Raw genomic sequence first — 20,379 nt, forward strand, 5'->3', positions numbered from 1 at the left:
TTGGGGGTGAAGTGTCCATTTGTTGAACTAATGAACTTAGCTTGAATTTTGGCTAAATCTAAAGAACTTAGATGGAATTTACCCAAAAAGAAAACCTTTACTTAAAGCAACATGTTGACTTGGTATTGGGCTTTGAAATGCTTTTTCTTTGCTGTGAAATTTGAACTTTGAAATGCTTTTTATTAGACTTAGCAATTCGTGTCATTGTGCAAGATTTTGTGTTAGATATGATTTTCAATACAATACGACTAACTTTGACACAAACACAAATAATCTAAATACAACACGATACATTTATTATATATGTTACATGTGACATGATACAATTAACACGTTTTTACTCATTTTAGGAATGAATAACACAACATGAGACATTAACGCAATTAAACACAATTAACACTAAAATATCTAATCAACAATTCAATAGTAAACCAAAATGATAAGATAATAAAAATACTAAAACGCTAAACATAATTAACACTTTAATTATATGTTTTACAAGACAAAAAGATCATAAATATAACATAAATATAATAGTTCTAACAAAAACAATTTCCATAACCATAACAACTAATAAGTAATCACAACCATAACCATAAGTCCATAACCACAACAACTACCACAACCATATAAGCCATAAGCCCATAACCACAACCAATAACCACTAACCAATCTACATATCATCAGACAAAAATAAAATAACAATAAAACTATAAAAGTCACATTCACATATTAGCATACAATTGCCACTTATATCAACATTTTCATTCTCTCTCCCATGTACTGTCAATTGTCACCTATTTATAAAGTAAAAACATATATTAATCAAATTGAGTAAAAATAAAAAATCTAAAGAAAATTTGAAAGGATTGAAGGAAATTAGTTTTTGCGTGACTAAACTTTCATTCATGATTCATTGGACAAAGTTAGAACAAAATACTAATGATAAATCTTCTTTACTAATATCCATCTTAATAATATCTTGTGTAATTTTATTTAACTTCAACACTACACCATCTACATGATAAAATTATACTCACAGTTATGTTAGTGCTAGTAATGACATAAAGAAAACTAAAAATTCAATAATAAATATCATTACTAATTTTTTCAAAAAGCCAATCCGTGCAACAAATAATGCCCTTCATAGTATCTAGCTTAAGTGAATTATGATATTGGTTAAGAATATTACCACCAATATTAAAAGTAGATTCAGATGCCATTATGGATACAAGAATGCTTGAGATATCTTATGCCATGAAAGTAAAATCAAGATACTAAAACTGGTTTGTCTTCCAAAATTGTAAAATATTTAATTCATGTTTCTTATCAACCTTTTATTCTTCTAAAAAAGTTCTAGTTAAAATTTTTATATAGTATTACCAAACTTAATATCATAAGCATCGAATCTTTAATTAAGAAAAAGTATTAAAATTTTAAAATAAAAAAAAATTAAAATAAAACAATATAAAAGATATTAAAATTAAATTACCTAGAAAACATAACTTGCACTTATGCTACTAGATCCATCATCAAAAGTTTGATTGTTAAAAATGTTAGAGGATAAACTACAAATAGAAGTTTTAATAGCATATTCGTGATAAAGAGAAAACAAACTATCTCTAATGTTTTTAAACTCCATTAAATCATTCACATTGAGCTTTTTTAGCTTTAATCAACAAATTGATGCTTATAATGAAGATTCAATATCACAGCTATAGCTAAAATCAAGCTAAATTTATACTAATACTTATCAAACTTAACAAGCATTTGAGTTGCCAAGTTTTTCACATATACATCATCATCATTCAAGTGTTTGTTCAAGGTCAAACATGCCATGAAAACTAAAGGAAAGTACAAGTTGGCTATGGGATACTTTATTTCAAAAAACACATAAGTAATATCATAGAAAACATATAAGAACTTGCAAAATTTATCACTTTCATCCCACTCATCTCTAGATGGACAAATCTTATAATTCGAATCGCTAATTTCTAAGTGAGTAAAAGCTATATGAAAGTAAAAAGCATTTCGAAGCATGAGAAATGTGAAGTTCCATTTAGTTGGAACATCTTGTCTTAGCCTTTTTTTGCATTTAAGCTCATTAGGTTAACACTAATAATTTTTGTTTTCTCACTTGAGATCCTTTCACATATATATTACTTTCCCTCATTTTTTTGACAGCTTTTGTAACTTTTTTCAAATCATCTTGCATTATCATATTAAAAATATGAGCATAAAATCTTAAATGAAAAAATCAACCTTATTCTACAAGTGTTTTATTTACACTCAGTTGCATTTTTAAAAAATCAACAAATGTATCATTGGTAAAAGCATTATCTAATGTCATATAAAATATTTTATTTTTAATTCCATATTCCACAAGCAATGTATTTATCTTTTCACTCAATGCAACACCATTGTGTGAAGGTGGAATAAAGGAAAATTTCAAAGTTCTTTTTTGCAAAAACTATTTTTAATCAATAAAGTGAGTAATAAGACACATACCCATTGACTTGAAATACCTTAGGATTTAAAGCCACTATCTTTTTGAAATGGGATAAACCAACTTAAATACAAACTTAAGCTTTGGTCTATACAATGTAAAAGACCAAAATGAATTAAAATTGACTTGAAAATATATTATTCAAAGATTAAAAAAAAACTTATTCATTTTGGAAGATTAAGGTGAAAAAGAAAATTAAGCAAAATTGTTTTTTTTTTAAAAAAAACAAAGACTAACCTGGAGACTATGTATACAAAAGAGAATGGACAAATAGCAAACAATTGATACTCAATTATTAAAAGTGCAACCCATATCTATTACTATTAAAGATTTAGCATTTGCTTTAGATTTTCATAGATGAAGAAATAGAAGAGAGACTGAGACAAAGAGTGAAAAAGATAAGAATAAAAATGATTAGAAGCAGTTGTGACAATAGCAAATTATCAAGGGAAATTAGATTTTTTAGAATGAAATGAAAAGACAAAAGTGTCTTACATATTAAGATTTTACCATTTTAGTCAAAATGATATAGTTTTTGTTTAATACATGGGTTAATTAGATGCCATTTACACATGTCATAAGAGTATCACTTATACGTGTTGACACGATAACATAATTAAAATAAGATTAATTAATTAGTCATGTCTTAACACGTAACATGTGTAAAATTAAAAACATGACATGTATAACATCATATCTTAAACGTGTCGACACGATTAAGATATGAAACATGATTATACAAAACACGTACACGGTTTATTACATATCATTTTTATTGTATCATCATGTCGTATCTAAAATTGTTAGGTTTATTTTGTTACTAACAACAGATGGTGATGCATGATGTAAAGAAAAGATTAAATACATATTTCGTCTCTATAGTATATAACTTTTGTCAATTTGGTACCTAAAGAATTAACATTCGCAATTAGGTACTCAAATTTTCATTTTTTCAAAAATTTTGGTACTTTTGCTTGATACCATTAATTATTTTGCTAACATAACATGGATACCTAATAAATTATGCTAGGTGGCAAAAGATCCTTGTCATTGTCGTTATGTTAGCATAAAAAGAAAATATATTTAAAAAAATTAAAAAAATAATAAAAATAAATTTTCAAAAAATCAAAATAAAAGGTTAAAATTTTTAAAAATATATAAAATTTTAAAATTTTAAAAATACCCAAATATCGTAATTAAAAATTTTAAAATTTAAATTTTTTAATTTAAAATCTATTTTTAAAATTCAAAAATTAACAAAAACAAAAAAACAATGGAAAGAATCAAGGATATAAAAGGAAAAAAAAGGAGAAGAAAGAGGGAAAGAGGGTAAAATAAGGAAAAAGGAAATTGACATCGAAAATTATCGACCTAGTGATGATGATGGTCAAATTATCCAAACCAATGTCAAATTGCCTAGTCTAAAGCAAATCAGCCCAGTTCGCCCTAAGTTAACCAGTTTTCAAAATTCATCTATCACTTCACCCCACCTTCACCCTAAATTTCCTTTTTTCCTTTAATCATTTCCCTTATTCCTCATTTCTCTCATTAATTCTTTCTTTTTTTTTAATTTAATTTTATTTTTTCAAGCTAATGCGATAAATAGATGATGTATTGATGACTAGATATTTTTGTCATGTATCACGAGTTTACCCTACCCTTCCTTCTTCTTGTAATCCCTTCCTTTATTCCCCATTTCCCTTCGTAATCTTTCTCATTTTTTTTTATTTTATTTTTTATGCTAAGATGTATTGATGACTAGATTTTTGTCATGTATCATGAGTTTATAAGATGTTTTGGTAGTACTAGTTATATAACTAATGATGTTAGTGCAAAAGGCTAAAGTACTTGATGAAATTAAGTTCAAGTACCTAATTGTGAATTTTTAATCTGCAACTATTAAATTGAAAAAAATTGTATAATACGGGAGCCAATTTTATATCTAACCTAAAAAAAAAATAGGATGGGTAAGCTTAAGCTTATATTTGGATTGGATTAAAGGAAGGACAAGAAAAGAAAATATTTAAAACTTTTTTTTATTTGAATTTCACATAAAATAAGATAAAGAAAAAGAATGGTGGTTAACCCTCTTTGTTTTCCCTCATTTTTAATTATCACAAATTGAGAAAACAAGGAAAGGAAAGTAAAAGAATAAAATTTTTAAAACATGAAATAACTATTATACCTAAAATAACTTTATTTTATTTACATTTCAAATAAAGTTTTTATTAATTTTCAAATCTAGTTATTAATTTTCAAACTAATACGTACGTCTTGTGCTAATATTGGCCCTTGTTTGGTTGTGCCATGCTAGTTCAATAATCCAAAATTCCTAGCCAAGCACAACACAATAATATGAGTTGTGCTTAACATGATTGTGACTATAATAATAGATCATGTCAAACATAGCTTAGATCATGCTATTTCACAATTTACCTAGCCCATTAGACACCTCTAATTATATGTCAAATACATGACAATGATTAATATTTAAAACCAAAATAGGCAATTATTTTCATAAGTAATCAAAATGTTACAAGTTGATAATAAGTGACTACAGAAGCTATTTACTTTTTCATTAACAAAAACTTTAATTATTTAAATCTCATTATTTTTATTAAAAATTAAATAAAATTAAAAGTAGCAACATGTAATATTAATTCATAATATAACAAATTTAACCAATTGCAAAAAGAAAAATCAGAAAATCCTACAATTATCTACTACATTTTTTTTCTTTTAAATTTATATGCTATATCAATTTTAATAATGAAAAAAATTAAAAGATTAAAATGTATTTTATTATGATATATTTTAAAAAAATAATATAATAAAAAAATGGTAAACTACTTTAATGATTTCTAAATTTTAAAGTATATATCGATTTGGTCACAAACTTTAAAAAGTGACATATTGATTCTTATATTTCTATCATTGTAACGGAACGATCATTCCATTAGCTAAGCTATTAATGCATACATTAAATGTGTTAAATGCTAACTATAAATGAGATGATTTCTTTCATGTGCTCCTAAAAGACAAAAGATAAAACATAATATTACAAAGTAGGATCATGGATTGATTAAAATATAAGTTTTATGATTAAGAGATAAATTAATAATTATAAAGAAAGTAAAAGTTTGATAAAATTTATTTTCTTAATTTATTTTTAAAGATATTAATTCTTAATTTTTATGTATCTTTTTTGTTATTTTCATAATGCTAACTTTTAAATTAATTGATATCTTTGTATTTTTCAAGTTAAGATTTATTAAGTTACAATTAGATATGTCTATAAATTAAGCTCTTAGCTAAATCCATAAGTCGACTTCAACTTGAATTAAGTCTTACATATGATTTTTAAGGCCTAAACTCGATCCAGTTCAAATTATTATTTTATTAATAAAATATTTTTTATTTAATTTATGTTGTTAAATATATTTAAAAATATTACAATATTAATATAAATTTTTTTTAATATTTTAAAGTTTTAAAGGCAAAATGGGCTATTTGAATTTGCAAGGGGTGTATTAAGTTGGACTTTAAGCAAAATTTTAGAAGCATCATTTAGATTTGTTTTACTTCGTGGACATCTCTAGCTGCAAATCAAATAATTAAATTTATCTTTTTATTGTTAAGAAGTGATAGTGTGAAAGTTATAATGTTTCATTAAAAAATTTATACTAATATTTCAAAACTTGATTTTTTTTAAAAAAATTGACTTTTAAGACAATTCACTTACATATTGTAAAATAAAGGGTAAATATATAATGAAATATTTTATGGTGATATATAGTGCACTTGTAAAATTGAATTTAATTACCAAATAAAAATTATTATTTACAAATTATATAAAATTTAGAAAATTAAAACTAAAGAAAAATAATTTATATTTTTATTATCTTCTTAAGTTATTCAGAGATTAATATTTTATGCTATATATATATTTATTCTAATCAAGTTAAGTATTAAAAAACAAACAATAATTATACTAAATTTAAAATTGGATTATAATCTTTTGAATTGTTGGAATTTTCATTCTATTCTTTCTATCCACTTATCCTTTTATCATCATTCTAACTTTTATGTTTATGTTGAAAATTATAACAAGTTTTAAACAAGCAAAATTTTTTTGTATATATTTTATTTTTATTAATCTTTATTCATGCTTTTATTATGTTGTTTTTTTAAATAATCTTTTTTAAAAAGTAACTTTCATTTTCAAAATATAAAATTTTTTAATCCTAAAACTGAATACAAAAAATATTTACTTAACAAAATTGGAAATAAAAATTAATTTTTTTATAATTAACAAAATTACTAATATTTTTTAATAAATACTTATTATCATAATTGTAATAAGTAAGAATTTTTATCATCATTACTCTTTATAATTTTATTTTTTACTTGAATGATAATTTCTCTGTCATTCATTTTAACGTTTGTATTAATAATTTAATTGATGAGATGATTGTTTTGTTACAATCATTAAAAAAAATAAAAATTAATATATCACTTTTTAAAATATAAATTCAAGTACTCGAAAAAATATCAAAAATTTAATTTAGAATTAAAATTTTTTTTATTTACATTAAAATTTTATCCTCGTAATATAATTAAAAAAAAAAAAAAGTCAGTAACGATACACACTTCAAAATTTATGAATCATGAAAGTAATTTATTCAAATAAAAAACATAAAACACTATTCCAAAAAATTTAATGTATTGTGGTCGTCTTTTTTTTCTCAACCCTAGTTATCAGTTTCTGTTCATGAACCTCGCTACCCCAGCAATAACAGATAAGAATTGGGTTAGTAGGGCGCACGTTCTTCAGTTTCCCTTCTAAAACAGTAACACGCATCCTGCTTACATTTCAAACCCCCCAAATTATACCCAGTTAGCCATTTCTTTCATAGTCTTTTGGAATCAAACTGAATCTCATTTCTCAATCTCCAGTTTTTGCATCCGCAATGCGTCAAAACCACGGCGTTTCCTTCACCTCCTCTTCTCTCAAAATCCCTCTCCCTTCTTCCAACCCTTCTCTCTCACAAACCCTAGCCTCTCAGCTCGCCAGAACTCGTCACTCGGCCTTCCAACTCATTGACTCGTTCAGGAGTCGTTTCAATTATGTAAAAGGTCCCCCGACTCGATCGACTGAGTCAACCCTGTCAGAGTTCGGAATTCACTCGCTTATCAGAAGCTGTCCCCTACTGTGCTCTACATCGCTGTCTCAGACAACTCAAAACCACAACATTGCTAAATCGCCTCTGCTATGTGCGGCCTCGTTGTCGCTGAGTCCAATGGGTTCAACCGAGTCAACTCAGGCCGGGTTGGAGGTTCCGCAGAAGGGACAGTCCACAACGGCAAGTCGTTACGACGAGGAGAGGGTCCTGATAAGTGAGGTTCTGGTGAGGAACAAAGATGGGGAGGAGTTGGAGCGGAAAGACCTCGAAATGGAAGCACTTACCGCGTTGAAAGCTTGCCGAGCCAACTCAGCATTGACGGTCCGGGAGGTACAGGAAGACGTGCACCGGATCATTGATAGCGGCTACTTCTCCTCGTGCATGCCTGTGGCTGTCGACACGCGGGACGGTATCAGATTGGTGTTTCAAGTATGTTACCTAAAGCTAATTCATTTTAATTAGAGTGTTTTAATGTTTCTATTTTTTTCTCGCTAAGTTAGATGATTGTATGGGTTTTGGGACTTTTGTTTGTATATAATGCTACTTGTTTGGAATAATCTTAGAATGTTAAATTGAGACTCGGCGGATTAATTGAGCATTGGAAACACAATTTGGTCTCAACGCCATGGAACTCCATTATTTACTTTTAAATCATCGAAATTGTTTGTAAAGTGTTTCTAGTTTTAATTTATTCGTGGTTGGTGACCTTGACAACAAAATGAAATTGACTCTTTTCTTTTTTGGGTTTATTTAGCCAGCACTATTGCTCCTTTGTGATCAATTATTCTTGAGTCAAAGAGGGGAAATTGTGAAAAGGGAGGGTTTGAAAGAGTGAAGGATGATTTTGGAAAATTGAAAGTATGAAAGAATATATAAAAAAGAACTTGATTTTTTTGTGCTGGCATTTGTGTTGTGGTGGTGGATAGGATTGAAATGTTACTTATTGTGGTGTTTAAGACTCACAATTAGATTCCTATCGTAGAAAATGTTTTCTTTTCATGGACAATTTTCCATGGTCCAAATGTAGCTTGACTTTCTGCTTCATGCATTTTGGCTGTATGCAACCATTGTTGTCAACGATGCGAGGCCACTCTAGATGCTAGGACCCCTATATTGCCCAAGATGCAAAAAAGGTGCTCGCCCATGCGAAGTAAGGTACATATATATATATATCAAAGAAAATTTGTTTAATCATACATAATAAGCTAGACGTTAATATAGTTTATTTAATACACTCAAAAGATTGCTCAGTTTTTTTCTTTCATAAGAGAGCACTTATCCTTTGTTTCTAAAATGAAAAACAGAGGTCTACACCCCTGTTACGACACTAAAAAGAGAGAAAAGAGAGAAGGAAGGTCCCCAAATGAAAAAGAAAGAAAAGAATGTTGAGTGTCAGAAAAGAAGAAAAGAGTAGGAAGCTTGTAAATAATAACATATATAACATAAAAGACAACATACCTTTTCAAAATAGGTAGCCAATGTTTGAACTCGAAACACTGAGAGTTGAAAGTGGTCCCAATTCTCTCTTAATATATTGAATGTCAAACACTGCAGCAGTTTTTGCTGAAATTTTTTCATAACCTTAATTAAATTTTGGTGTCTGTGGCTAAAGTTTTTAAGAAAACACTTTGGATAGACTGTATTACCCTTTTTTATTTATGGAGATTAAATGTGAGTCATTTTTTTGACTTCTAAAATAAAAAATAAAAAATTAGAAAATCAAGAGACAATTTACCGGGCATACCTTTTTAGTGCCTCTTGATTTAGCAAAAAGCGTGCTTAGGTGCTAAAAGCCTGCACCTCATCCAAGGGGCCTTGCCAGAAGCGTGAAGGGGCTCTTAAGGGGTTTTTGCTGCCTAGGTACTCCTAGGCACACACCTTGACAACACTGTATGCCTCTTGTGTTCCATTATTATTTATTATAAAACTTTTATTATTCTTTCTGAAGAATTTGATGTGTCCATACACATTTAGAAATTATATGCATATATTCATATATCTCTACATATAATATATGTATGTAATGTACATTTATCTATAGACATTTCAGATTGCAGCCATACTTGAGTACATTTGTCATTGTTGGGGTTATCATGGGTGTAATAGCACTAGTTGTGGTGTTGCAGGTGTTGGGGTTCACTTGTCAATTGCACGTTGAATAGAAAGCTAGAACGTGAAATATATAGAACTATTTTTAAAATTAAATAAAGTAAAAATATTTTAACTAAAATATGCAATCCACAACTCTAGGGTTTTTTCAGTCCCTCCGGAACCAATCATTCTCTTTGATAAATGTTACATATAATTCCAGACACTCTCCAATTAACCTTTTTTTTCCTCCTAAAATTTCACTTATCCTTCCCACGTACTTTATTTTACACCCCCACATCTCTGTCTGCCCCTGGTCTTGACGTTTTTCTTTCATTTATGTTTTATTATACGTGTATGTGTGTGTGTGTGTGTGTGTGTGTGTGTACTGAAAGAGCAAATAATGTGCCAAATCCTAATAAGAGATACTCTCACCTCTCTACCCACTTAGTCTTGTCATTGGCATTTGTCTCTAATGTCAGTTCCCATTCAATCAGCCTTATCTATAGTTCTCTTTCTTAAATTCTGTCAAAACCGCAGAAACTTCCTTATCTTCTTCCTTCAACAAGCACCTTAGCATATCATTTTCCTGCCTGCCTTAATCTGTGTCATGCAATCTCCACTTCCATCAAAGAAATAGGTGGCAGTGGAAGCACAAAAGGTCACTAGTACACTACCTCATATCTATATAGCAAGTATGTGGAGCTGTTGAGAAGAATTTTCTCTTGAAGTTGGAAAAAGGAAAATAACTCGTAATGGGAAATGTGAAACATCTGTCAGGTGCCCAGGCCACTTTGACTTTGAAAGACTGTTACTATGTTTCTTGTGGCTGTTACATGCCACTAAGTGTGGTTAAAATTGTCAGGGCAATAGCAGCCTCTTGTAGACATGAAGGCTGCTGCTACCACAAAACAGTGGCTTTTATTTCAACATACATGCATGCACACGTCTTTGTATGGGGTGGTGATCTCTATGGCTCTAGTTTATTCATTTCTGTTAAAAGAATTCAGGGGGATTGATGGTCGCTTTGTGCCCCCTTCTGCCTCTGCCTTTGTTGGCATCTGTTTCAAGAAAAGCAGAGCACAAGGTTACTTCATAGAGTGTTGGTAAGAAAACTTCATAGAATGAGGTACCCGTATGAAGTGAGCGAAAGTAATAATGCTGGTTTTGGCTGGTCTTTCACATGTCATAATTTCTTTTCATTGTTAGTTGAACATGTTGGTTTCAGTTTTGGGCGTTATAAGCCTATATCTTAGGCATATATAGAAACATAATGCTGATTCGCTTGAAATTGGGTTCTTGTGGCATAAGGTAGAACCAAATCAGGAGTTCCATGGATTGGTCTGTGAAGGAGCCAATGTTCTCCCATCAAAGTTTCTTGAGAATGCTTTTCGCGATGGACATGGTAAGTTTTTCTGTTGCTTTCTAAGTATGGATGTACATAAATTTTAGATTATTTGCTTGATGAGCTGCTTTTTAATTTTGGTCATAGGAGGCTTTCATTATTTTCACTTTCGGTGTCAAGCTGTGCAGGAAAAGTGATAAATCTTAAGCGTTTAGATGAAGTAATTAATTCAATCAATGGATGGTATATGGAGCGTGGTCTTTTTGGCTTGGTTAGTTCTTTGCCTTACATGTTTTTTAGTTCGTAGATGCAAATGTTCTCTTCATTGATCTTTGAATACAATCATGTTGCATAAACTGTTCTTTACCTTATAGGTTTCTGGAGTTGATATTTTTTCTGGAGGTATTATAAGGTTACAAGTTGCAGAAGCAGAGGTCAATAATATATCCATACGTTTCCTTGACCGAAAGACGTAAGAACCTCCCTTCAGTTTGCTTTACCCACACTTGGGTGTGCATTTACTTAAATAGGCGCACTTACAAACATTTATATCAAACATTTGAATTTATTAGGGTTAGCATATATGACCAGAAATGTTTCGTTAATATCTCAGTGGTGAACCGACTAAAGGGAAGACAAAGTCTGAAACAATACTTAGGCAACTCACAACCAAGAAGGGACAGGTGTGACCCTAGATCTAGCTCTGTACATAAATAGGCATGTAATTTATGATAAGTCATAAAGAATTGTCTACTCTAATCCAAGAAGCATGCCCCTGGAAAGCACAATTTGTCCTGAGTAGCGTGGGTTGCTTTATTTGAATTATCTTCCTATAGGTGTATAGTATGCTTCAAGGAAAAAGAGATGTGGATACAGTGTCAACTATGGGTATCATGGCAGATGTCAGTATCATTCCTCAACCAGCTGGAGGTGAGCGAATATATCTTTTAAAGACGCGTGCACTAAATTGCATATTGTGTTCTGAGGTATGCATAGCTGGTTGACAAAGTGTTTAAGCTAATTCATGAAAATGTATTTGATGTGCAATCTTCTTCTGAATTTTTAGTCAATTGTTTCATGCTGAGGACCTTACCTGATTTAAGGCTGAATTGTCAGATGCATGATAATGCATTAACAAGAATGTCTACTGAATTTTATTCTGGATAAATATTTTGGACTAACATTAATTGTAGTAATGTCATAGTAATTATCATGTGATAACAAGAATGTTTACTGAATTTTATTCAGGATTATTCTTATGGACTAACATATCTGTAATGATGTTATGGTAAATTATTAGAAAATTAAATTTTATATGTTGTGTGTTCATTCCCATTGAAATTGATGGAAAGCTTTCTTAGTTACTTGAAAATAGACATGAGAACACATTGACATGGAATTTCCTTCAGTGTAAGCTTTAGAAGTTGGCTTACCATATTCATTTGTCTGAAAATAGTTCTGATTGGTTCAAAGGTTTCTTGTATGTCATTGAATATATATCTATTAGCCTAAGAAATTTCCAAAGTCTTCAAGAATGCAATTAGTGTTGAATATTGTCGTTGGTTGGTGGATGGTTACCCCAATAAGGAGTTAAAGATATATAAAAAATTGGAAGACAAAATTTTCAATGGTGTGACGGTAAGAATTTTCTTTTTCCTTTTTTCTTTTCAGTTGGCATAAATACTGATTTTAGTGGTGTTCTCCAGGAGTTATTTGACATCCAGCTTTTAGGAGATAGCAGTATTTCCTTTAATTTTTCTTTTGTGCTCTGTATGATTCTTAGGTACTAAGTCTGTGCATATGAAAAATTCACCAAACATTTGTTGAAATAAGTGGAATACATTTGAATTAGTTTGCTTTTACAGGATTTGACATTTATTGATTCATAAGGCGTCACATGATATGCTACTTTTTCTTTGTAACTGTTTGCAAGTAAAGGTGTTTTTACGTTAATATTTTGAGAGCTTTTCTATGTCTTTATTTGTCTATTATTGTTTTGATTATCAAAATTTGTAGATGCTGGTAAGGTTGATTTGATAATGAATGTTGTTGAACGTCCAAGTGGTGGTTTTTCTGCTGGTGGTGGAATATCAAGTGGGTAAGTTCTTGCAATACTACCCATACCATCTCCTCACCTAATTTAGTTACCAAACTTCATCTTATTTATCTGAAAGAATATTTATGTAAGTCATTTTTAATTTTGTAGGATTACAAGTGGCCCTTTATCAGGACTTATTGGAAGGTAACATTGCATATTGCTTTTCTGGCTGGTTCAGTTTTTCCATTCATCTTTCTCCATCCAGGGTTCATTGTGATTTGTGCATATGAATGATAAGTTTCATATAAGTGAACTTCTTTTCATGTTTTTTGGGAGCAAATTCAATTTTTGAATTGGAAGTTATTCACATTGGTTAATTTATTCTGTTACTTGTATCAGAAGTGTGCATTTTTTTTTTTGTATGTTATTACTTCTTCATGATGCAATCAGGATTATTTTCTGGAACAAATTTGAGTGAAAAAGTCAACCAACAGTTAGGTTTTTTGTTCCATGGTACACTATCATTTTGAGAATTAAATTGGCTTTGCATTGGTTGTCAGAGTCCGTATTCAATTCCATTGTTGCCAATCTTGTGGACTGTGGTTTCTTATTTCTTAGTGATTCTCATCAAGTGATAATGCACATAGTAATTGATACAATTGAAATTACTTTCTCAGGATTGCATGTTCCATAACCTTGGTATGCTGGTACTTAAGGAGAGACACATATTTGTAATGATGGATTTTATTGGATGCTTTTTCTTTCTTTTTCATTTTTCTCATTTTGGCTTTTTATTCTATTCCTGTTTTTGGGAGCAAACTTTCTTATATGCTACTGCATATATATGGTTTTTTTATGTCACTATGAGCCTTCAGCTTTAATCAATTCCTGTACTATTGTTATTGAGACCAAAAAGGAGAGAAATTTGGTGTCTGCTATATTTATGTGATGAAATGTGATGCTGTTTACCTTGTCTCATACTCTGTTATTTCTTATGTGCAGCTTTGCATATTCTCATAGAAATTTGTTTGGAAGAAACCAAAAGCTTAATATTTCCTTAGAGAGGGGGCAAATTGACTCTATATTCCGCATTAACTACACAGACCCATGGATTGAGGGAGATGACAAGCGGACATCTAGAACAATAATTGTCCAGGTGGGTTCTGCTTTTACTTTTTGGATGATTGGAAGATTGATTATTATCTGAGCTGTTTTGTTTGTTTTAGAATTCAAGAACCCCTGGGACACTTGTGCATGGTAACCAACATGACAATAGCAGTCTAAGCATTGGCCGTGTTACAGCTGGTGTAGAGTTTAGTCGACCAATCAGGCCAAAATGGAGTGGAACGGCTGGGCTTATTTTTCAGGTACAGATGTTACTTCATTCCATAGCTTTTTTTTTTTTTTTTTTTGTCGGCTAGGCATCTGTTCTAAGTTTTCTTCAAAGGAAAGTTCGTGAAATGTAGTACCTTAAAAGTTAGTTTTCATTTTGAATCTGAATCTGAACTTTATTTTTTTTGGGATTAATGCTTATGTCACAGTTGTATGATTTTTTTTAATACTGTAATATTCAGCATGCTGGTGCTCGTGATGAAAAAGGAAATCCAATTATCAAAGACTTCTATGGCAGCCCACTTACTGCAAGGTATGTATCTCTAATGCCTGGTGTTTTATAGCTTCTGTAAGATTGATTTATCTGCATTAATTTGCTGTTGTCATACTTTTATGGCTTAATTTCCTTGCACTTTTTTTTAATTAATCTCTTAATGTAGTGGTAAGCCTTACGATGATATGTTACTGGCTAAATTTGAAAGTGTCTATACTGGTTCTGGTGATCAAGGTTCCTCCATGGTTAGCAACTATTCACTGTGGTTTTCCATCACTTATTTTATGGATAGGCCTCATTTCTGTTACCTTTGCAGTTTGCATTTAACATGGAACAAGGACTTCCTGTCATGCCTGAGTGGCTGTTTTTCAACAGAGTGAATGCTCGTGCAAGAAAAGGTGTTGAAATTGGTCCTACTCGCCTTCTTTTAAGGTATTATGCTTATTATGTACTCTTTTGAAGACTAGGAACAATCTATGGTAATTCATATGGTGTATACTTGGGAGGATAATCATTAATTGAAAACTCTACTTCTCTTAATTTGTTTTCTGTACTCCAAAAGCTTTTCCACAGTTGCTTGGTTTGAACCTGAGTTTCAATATTTCTCCCCAAGATGAAGAGAGAAAGGAGGAGAGAGTTTTGGTATAGTTTGCTGACTTGTTTTGTTTTTTATTGGTAGTTTGTCTGGTGGGCATGTGGTGGGCAATTTTTCTCCTCATGAAGCATTTGCTATTGGTGGAACAAACAGTGTCAGAGGTTATGAAGAAGGTGCTGTAGGCTCCGGTCGATCTTATGTAGTTGGCTCTAGTGAAGTTTCTTTCCCACTGGTAGGTGTTTATAAAGTTCTGCCTCTTTTGTTTTTGCATGAGTATCTTGTGCTTGCCGTAAGGTATGGGTGTTGTATTCCTTTCTTTTGCCTTTGTTTAGGACCATTCACCTTTATTACTACATGATTTTGAGCTTTATTATAGATTTGTGATTATTAACTGTCTGGTGTAAAGCTAGATAGACATTAGGAATTCCTAAACATCAATAAAGATTCTGTATGCAGAGAAGTTTAGAAAGAGATAAGGCCAAAATAGGCAACTACCAAGTCTTGTAGTCATATTGGTACTTCAAACTTGAGAAGTTAACTCACCACGGAAAATATATAAATGTGAGTCTGATAAAATCGGTCTGAATATAAAACTATTTGCCAAATGCATTCACTTTCAAACTTATTTACCAAACTGATGTGCTTTTGAAAACGTGAGTCAGACATGTTTTCTTGTATTATACTTACCTTTTATCAACTACTTAATACTTTATCTAAAAACCACATTGTAAAACACAATATCAATGAAAACTTGTTTTACACAATTTCAATTAAAACATTCTTTAAAAATTGTTATAACATTGGGAGTGAAAGATCAAGTGATGATGGTTGAAGTTTTTATCCTAAGCTGAAGCCAACTGATGCCAGTGTTGGTTCTACATTTTAAAGTGCTTATTCTATGTGCAGTGCTACTTATATAATTAAGCTAATTAAAATACTCAAAAGTATATCATGTAAGACTTATCTATAAGGCTGAGGTGTGGCAGAAACATTGACTTTTTGCCCTTCCTAAGTAATATCTCTGATGCAAACAGGCTTACCATGGTGTTCTGTTTTTGGATTCAACAGCTAGTGGTTTCTGTGACTTCGTATGTGAACTACAAAGATTAAGCAAACTGTGCAAATTTTACCAGTTAAATATTGTGACTAAGTTATATTACAATATACTAAATGAGAAGAGTATTATGTAAACTTCAAACAATAGGAAAGTATTTTAAGTGGCCGTGATTAGAAAAACAAGTGTGAAATTTAGTAGAAACCAATTTGGAGGGTAAGAGCAATTTCAATTGAACACACAAGCCTATATTTATATGCAATTCTAATGAGATTAGTTAGCACTAAGCTGCCAAATTATTTAACGCGTTTGCAAAGTTTCTTGACATGTCAATCAAATGACAAAAGGTGGTTTTTGTAGCAAAATATAGATGCTAGCTGTTTTGGCATATAGCTTTCCATGTGTCGAAAACTTATTTTACTTATTAATTAATTTTAGTTATTTTAAAACTCGACCTATGTGAGTGGAGATCCTGGGATCTTGGTTCAAAGGGAAAAGAAGTCATTGAATAGTTTGAAGCATTGTTATAATTCTATTATGGTGAAAGTAGTACATATTGTAGTAGTTGTGAGGTTGAGTTTGTACTCTTAATGAGTTTCATAGCCGTTCTTGGTGGTGCAATTGTGTACTCAACTTATGAAACTCACCTAATATTTGTGTGAAGGCGGGGCCACCTTCTATGAGAAACTAGGGCTATGTCTCTAGAGCACTTGTCAAGTTCATGTGCAAAGTTGCTAGTGAATCCCTAGAAACTGGAAACCATTTTTGGTCTGCTTGCACCCAGGATAGTGTTTAAGAGGGGTCGAAACTGGCTTTAATAACAGTGGTCCTGCCTACTTCTCAACCTTAAAGATAAGCTTTTTACTACATATCTTAATTTTTTTATTTAGCTTAGTGATATAGTAACACTTGGCACACCAACAATCAGGATTTATGGATGGCTAATGACATATTCTATGCTATATTTCTAAATTTCAAGGCCAACCATAGGAAATTTTATATATATATATATATATATATTGACAGTGTTGGATATCATATTTGAGTTTAATGAATATTAAAGGAGAAAATTTTCACTGAGAGTGTTACTTCTCCAAATTGATTTAGAGATGATATCGGTATTCTAGCACCAAGATAATATGCTAAAGACACAAAAATATGCAGATCTTAATTCCAGGATCTTCCTTTTGTAGTACTGGATGCATATCCCCATCATATGTAACCCATTGTCTATTGAGTTTAATTAATCCCACCTTTCATTGGTAAAGAATATGACTTGCAGTATGACTTGATGGAGGAAAAGGGCATTAGATGCGAAGGTTAATTCTGAACTTATATTGGTGAAGATAACTGCATTGGTGTGATGTTATTCTCCTATTCGGGGGCTCATATGGTTTGGATAAGGTTATAGAGAGAGAAGAATCTAGCTCTAGGTGGATGAGAATTAAAGTACAAGTTTATCCTTGCTGCTTGTGAGAATTCTACCAACTTTTTTTGCTGTTTCGCAGCTGGGACCTCTGGGAGGAGTTATTTTTGCTGATTATGGACATGATCTATGGTCAGGCCCCAACGTGCCTGGTAAATTTTTTCTGGTTAATCTGTCTGATCTCTGATACATTTTTTTTTTTATTATTATTCTGTTTTGGTATAAAAAGAGATAAAGTTTGAGGGGGAAAGGGTGGGGTTGCGTATGATCAGATGTTCAAGATTGGATATATGTTGAACATCCTAAGGCTCCAATTGTTATGCGAAAAATGATTTTCACATTTTTAGGTATTTATTTAACTGAAAATTATTTAATCAATGAAAAATAATTTACTGATTAAAAGAAAATAAGATTTTTTTAAAATTATCTTACAGATTTAAAAAAGAGAAAATATTTTCTGAAAAAGAACTGTTTGAGTAGAACTATTTATCAAATGCTTTTGAGCATAATAAATAATATATTAATAAATATTATTATATTAATTAATACATATTATAATAATATATTAGTAAATAATATAAATAGTTTTATTTTAAGTATTTTTATATTAATATAATATTTTAATATTAAATATTATTATTAAAGTATAATTATTTTTAAATATGAATAATTTTAATAATAAATAATTTCAATATACTTTAATAATAAATAATTTTTAATATTTAATAGTTATATTAATATTATTTGAAAAAAAATAGATTTTCCAAAAGAATAATTAAATAATAAAAAATATTTTTCATCAACTAATCCAAACAATAGAAAATCTATTTCAATTAAAAAAGTATAAACATTTTCAAAAAATCTTTTTTCAAAACTCATTTTTTTGTGAAACATACGTATCTTAATATTCAAACAGCTAGAGAAAGAAATTGGGCAGGTGGGTCAGGTTTGAGTCAGGTCACTTCAGGTTCAGGCAGGTTTTTCGTATTTGGGTCAGCTTTGTTAGCTTCAGAACCAGCTGAATGCGTGTGAAATTCATGCCCTTTTAATATTCCTTTTCTATTAACTGTTTTGTTTTGCTTTTCAGGTGATCCTGCCGGGGCAAGGTATAAGCCTGGAAGTGGATATGGGTATGGCTTTGGTATCCGAGTGGACTCACCTTTAGGACCTTTGCGTCTTGAATATGCCTTTAATGACAGGCAGGCAAAGAGGTTTCACTTCGGGGTTGGCCACCGAAGCTAAGATGAGGTTTCACACTTTGGGTGTCCAAAGAGACTTTCTGCATCATAGTATTCTTGGATGCTACTCGCGCAACACAAATTCACAAAAAATTTTGAATCTATTTTGTAAATTCATGCCATGGCTAGAGAGATAGGCTTGTTTTGATGATAATTGTCTATGTTATTGCTAGAGAAAGAACATGGATGTCCTGATAAATTTTTATTGATGCATAATTTTGAAGTGCGTCTAGCTCAAACAAACCTCCATTCAAACTCTTATTTGTGGCAGTGTTGCATTTCTTTCCTTGAACATCTATGCATGCCCTCCACGCAAAATAATCGTGATTCAGTTTATTCATATTCAATGGATTTACTGAGATAAAGTTTCCTGGATTATTTGAGTTGCATGTGATCAGAGTGGAAATGAAGAATACACAAATTCTCATCCGTTGTATCATTTATCTTGGAAAAAAGGACGGAAGAATAAAACAAACACATCTGTTGCATCTTATAATTGAATCTTGTTCCGGCCCGAAATTTCTTTTTAAATTCGGTGTATTAGACAAAGCCCACTTCTGGCTTTCTTTTTTCGGCTTTATTTTCATCTTTCTTTTCTTCAGTTTCTCTTCTTTACTTTTTTGTGTAAAGTTATTTTCTCAAAAGGAGAGACACAAATGGGAAAAACAAGTTACAAAAGGCTACGTATGCAGGGTGCATTATGAAGAATTATATGAGGGTCTACCGTGTATAAAAGTAGATTTGACATAATATTGTGGTAGATCTTATATAATTTTAAAATTTGATTAGTTAATTGTAATCCAATTATCGTAAGTTATATACTTTCAAGTATGCAGGATGTCAACAACTAAGTTACCTCAAATTTTGGATACTTATTTTTTAATTCAATTATTTATCAAGATATTTAAATTGGATAAATATTAAATTTTTATATATTTTTTTTATTCGAATTTTACTCATGTAATATAAAAATGCTCATTAATTATTCAAATTCGCTAAATATTAATTTATTAAGTCAAAATTTGACTTTTAGTTTGAAATTTAAAATTAATTTTAATGCATATTACTAAAAAAAATTAGATTAATAAAAAAAAGTCAACTCAAAAAATAAATTAAAGTTTAAAATTATAATTAGAAATCTAATGAATTAATTAAGTATTACATTAACAATAAATAATTTACAAACAAAAAATATATAATATTAAAAAATATTATTTATAATCGGGTTTAGATAATGAGTATCTTAAAAACAATACTGGAACCCTACTTGAACTCGTGATGGTAATAATTTAACCCTACG

General features: G+C 30.4%; 1 protein-coding gene across 5 annotated transcripts; it reads left to right on the forward strand.

The window, feature by feature from the left end:
* The first annotated feature begins 7,197 nt into the window (after positions 1–7,197).
* On the forward strand, positions 7,198–19,340 carry LOC111302743 (outer envelope protein 80, chloroplastic-like). 5 transcript variants are annotated; one of them, XM_022898526.2, is made up of 16 exons: positions 7,198–8,118; positions 11,089–11,182; positions 11,311–11,393; positions 11,497–11,594; positions 11,736–11,805; positions 11,959–12,052; positions 13,139–13,220; positions 13,329–13,364; positions 14,163–14,316; positions 14,387–14,527; positions 14,735–14,805; positions 14,933–15,011; positions 15,083–15,198; positions 15,446–15,593; positions 17,924–17,993; positions 18,929–19,340. In XM_022898526.2, exons 1-16 carry the CDS (start codon positions 7,477–7,479, stop codon positions 19,081–19,083), a joined length of 2,133 nt encoding a protein of 710 aa, XP_022754261.2. In that variant the 5' UTR covers positions 7,198–7,476; the 3' UTR covers positions 19,084–19,340. The 5 variants fall into 5 exon arrangements, with proteins under 5 accessions (XP_022754261.2, XP_089598943.1, XP_022754263.2 ...); XM_089742817.1 differs by having other exon boundaries at positions 7,226–8,118; positions 11,093–11,182; XM_089742818.1 differs by having other exon boundaries at positions 7,254–8,844; positions 11,093–11,182.
* Positions 19,341–20,379: the final 1,039 nt, after the last annotated feature.

Source organism: Durio zibethinus, chromosome 13 (assembly GCF_047325235.1).
Source record: "Durio zibethinus cultivar Kanyao isolate XHJ-2024 chromosome 13, ASM4732523v1, whole genome shotgun sequence".
NCBI lineage: Eukaryota > Viridiplantae > Streptophyta > Magnoliopsida > Malvales > Malvaceae > Durio > Durio zibethinus.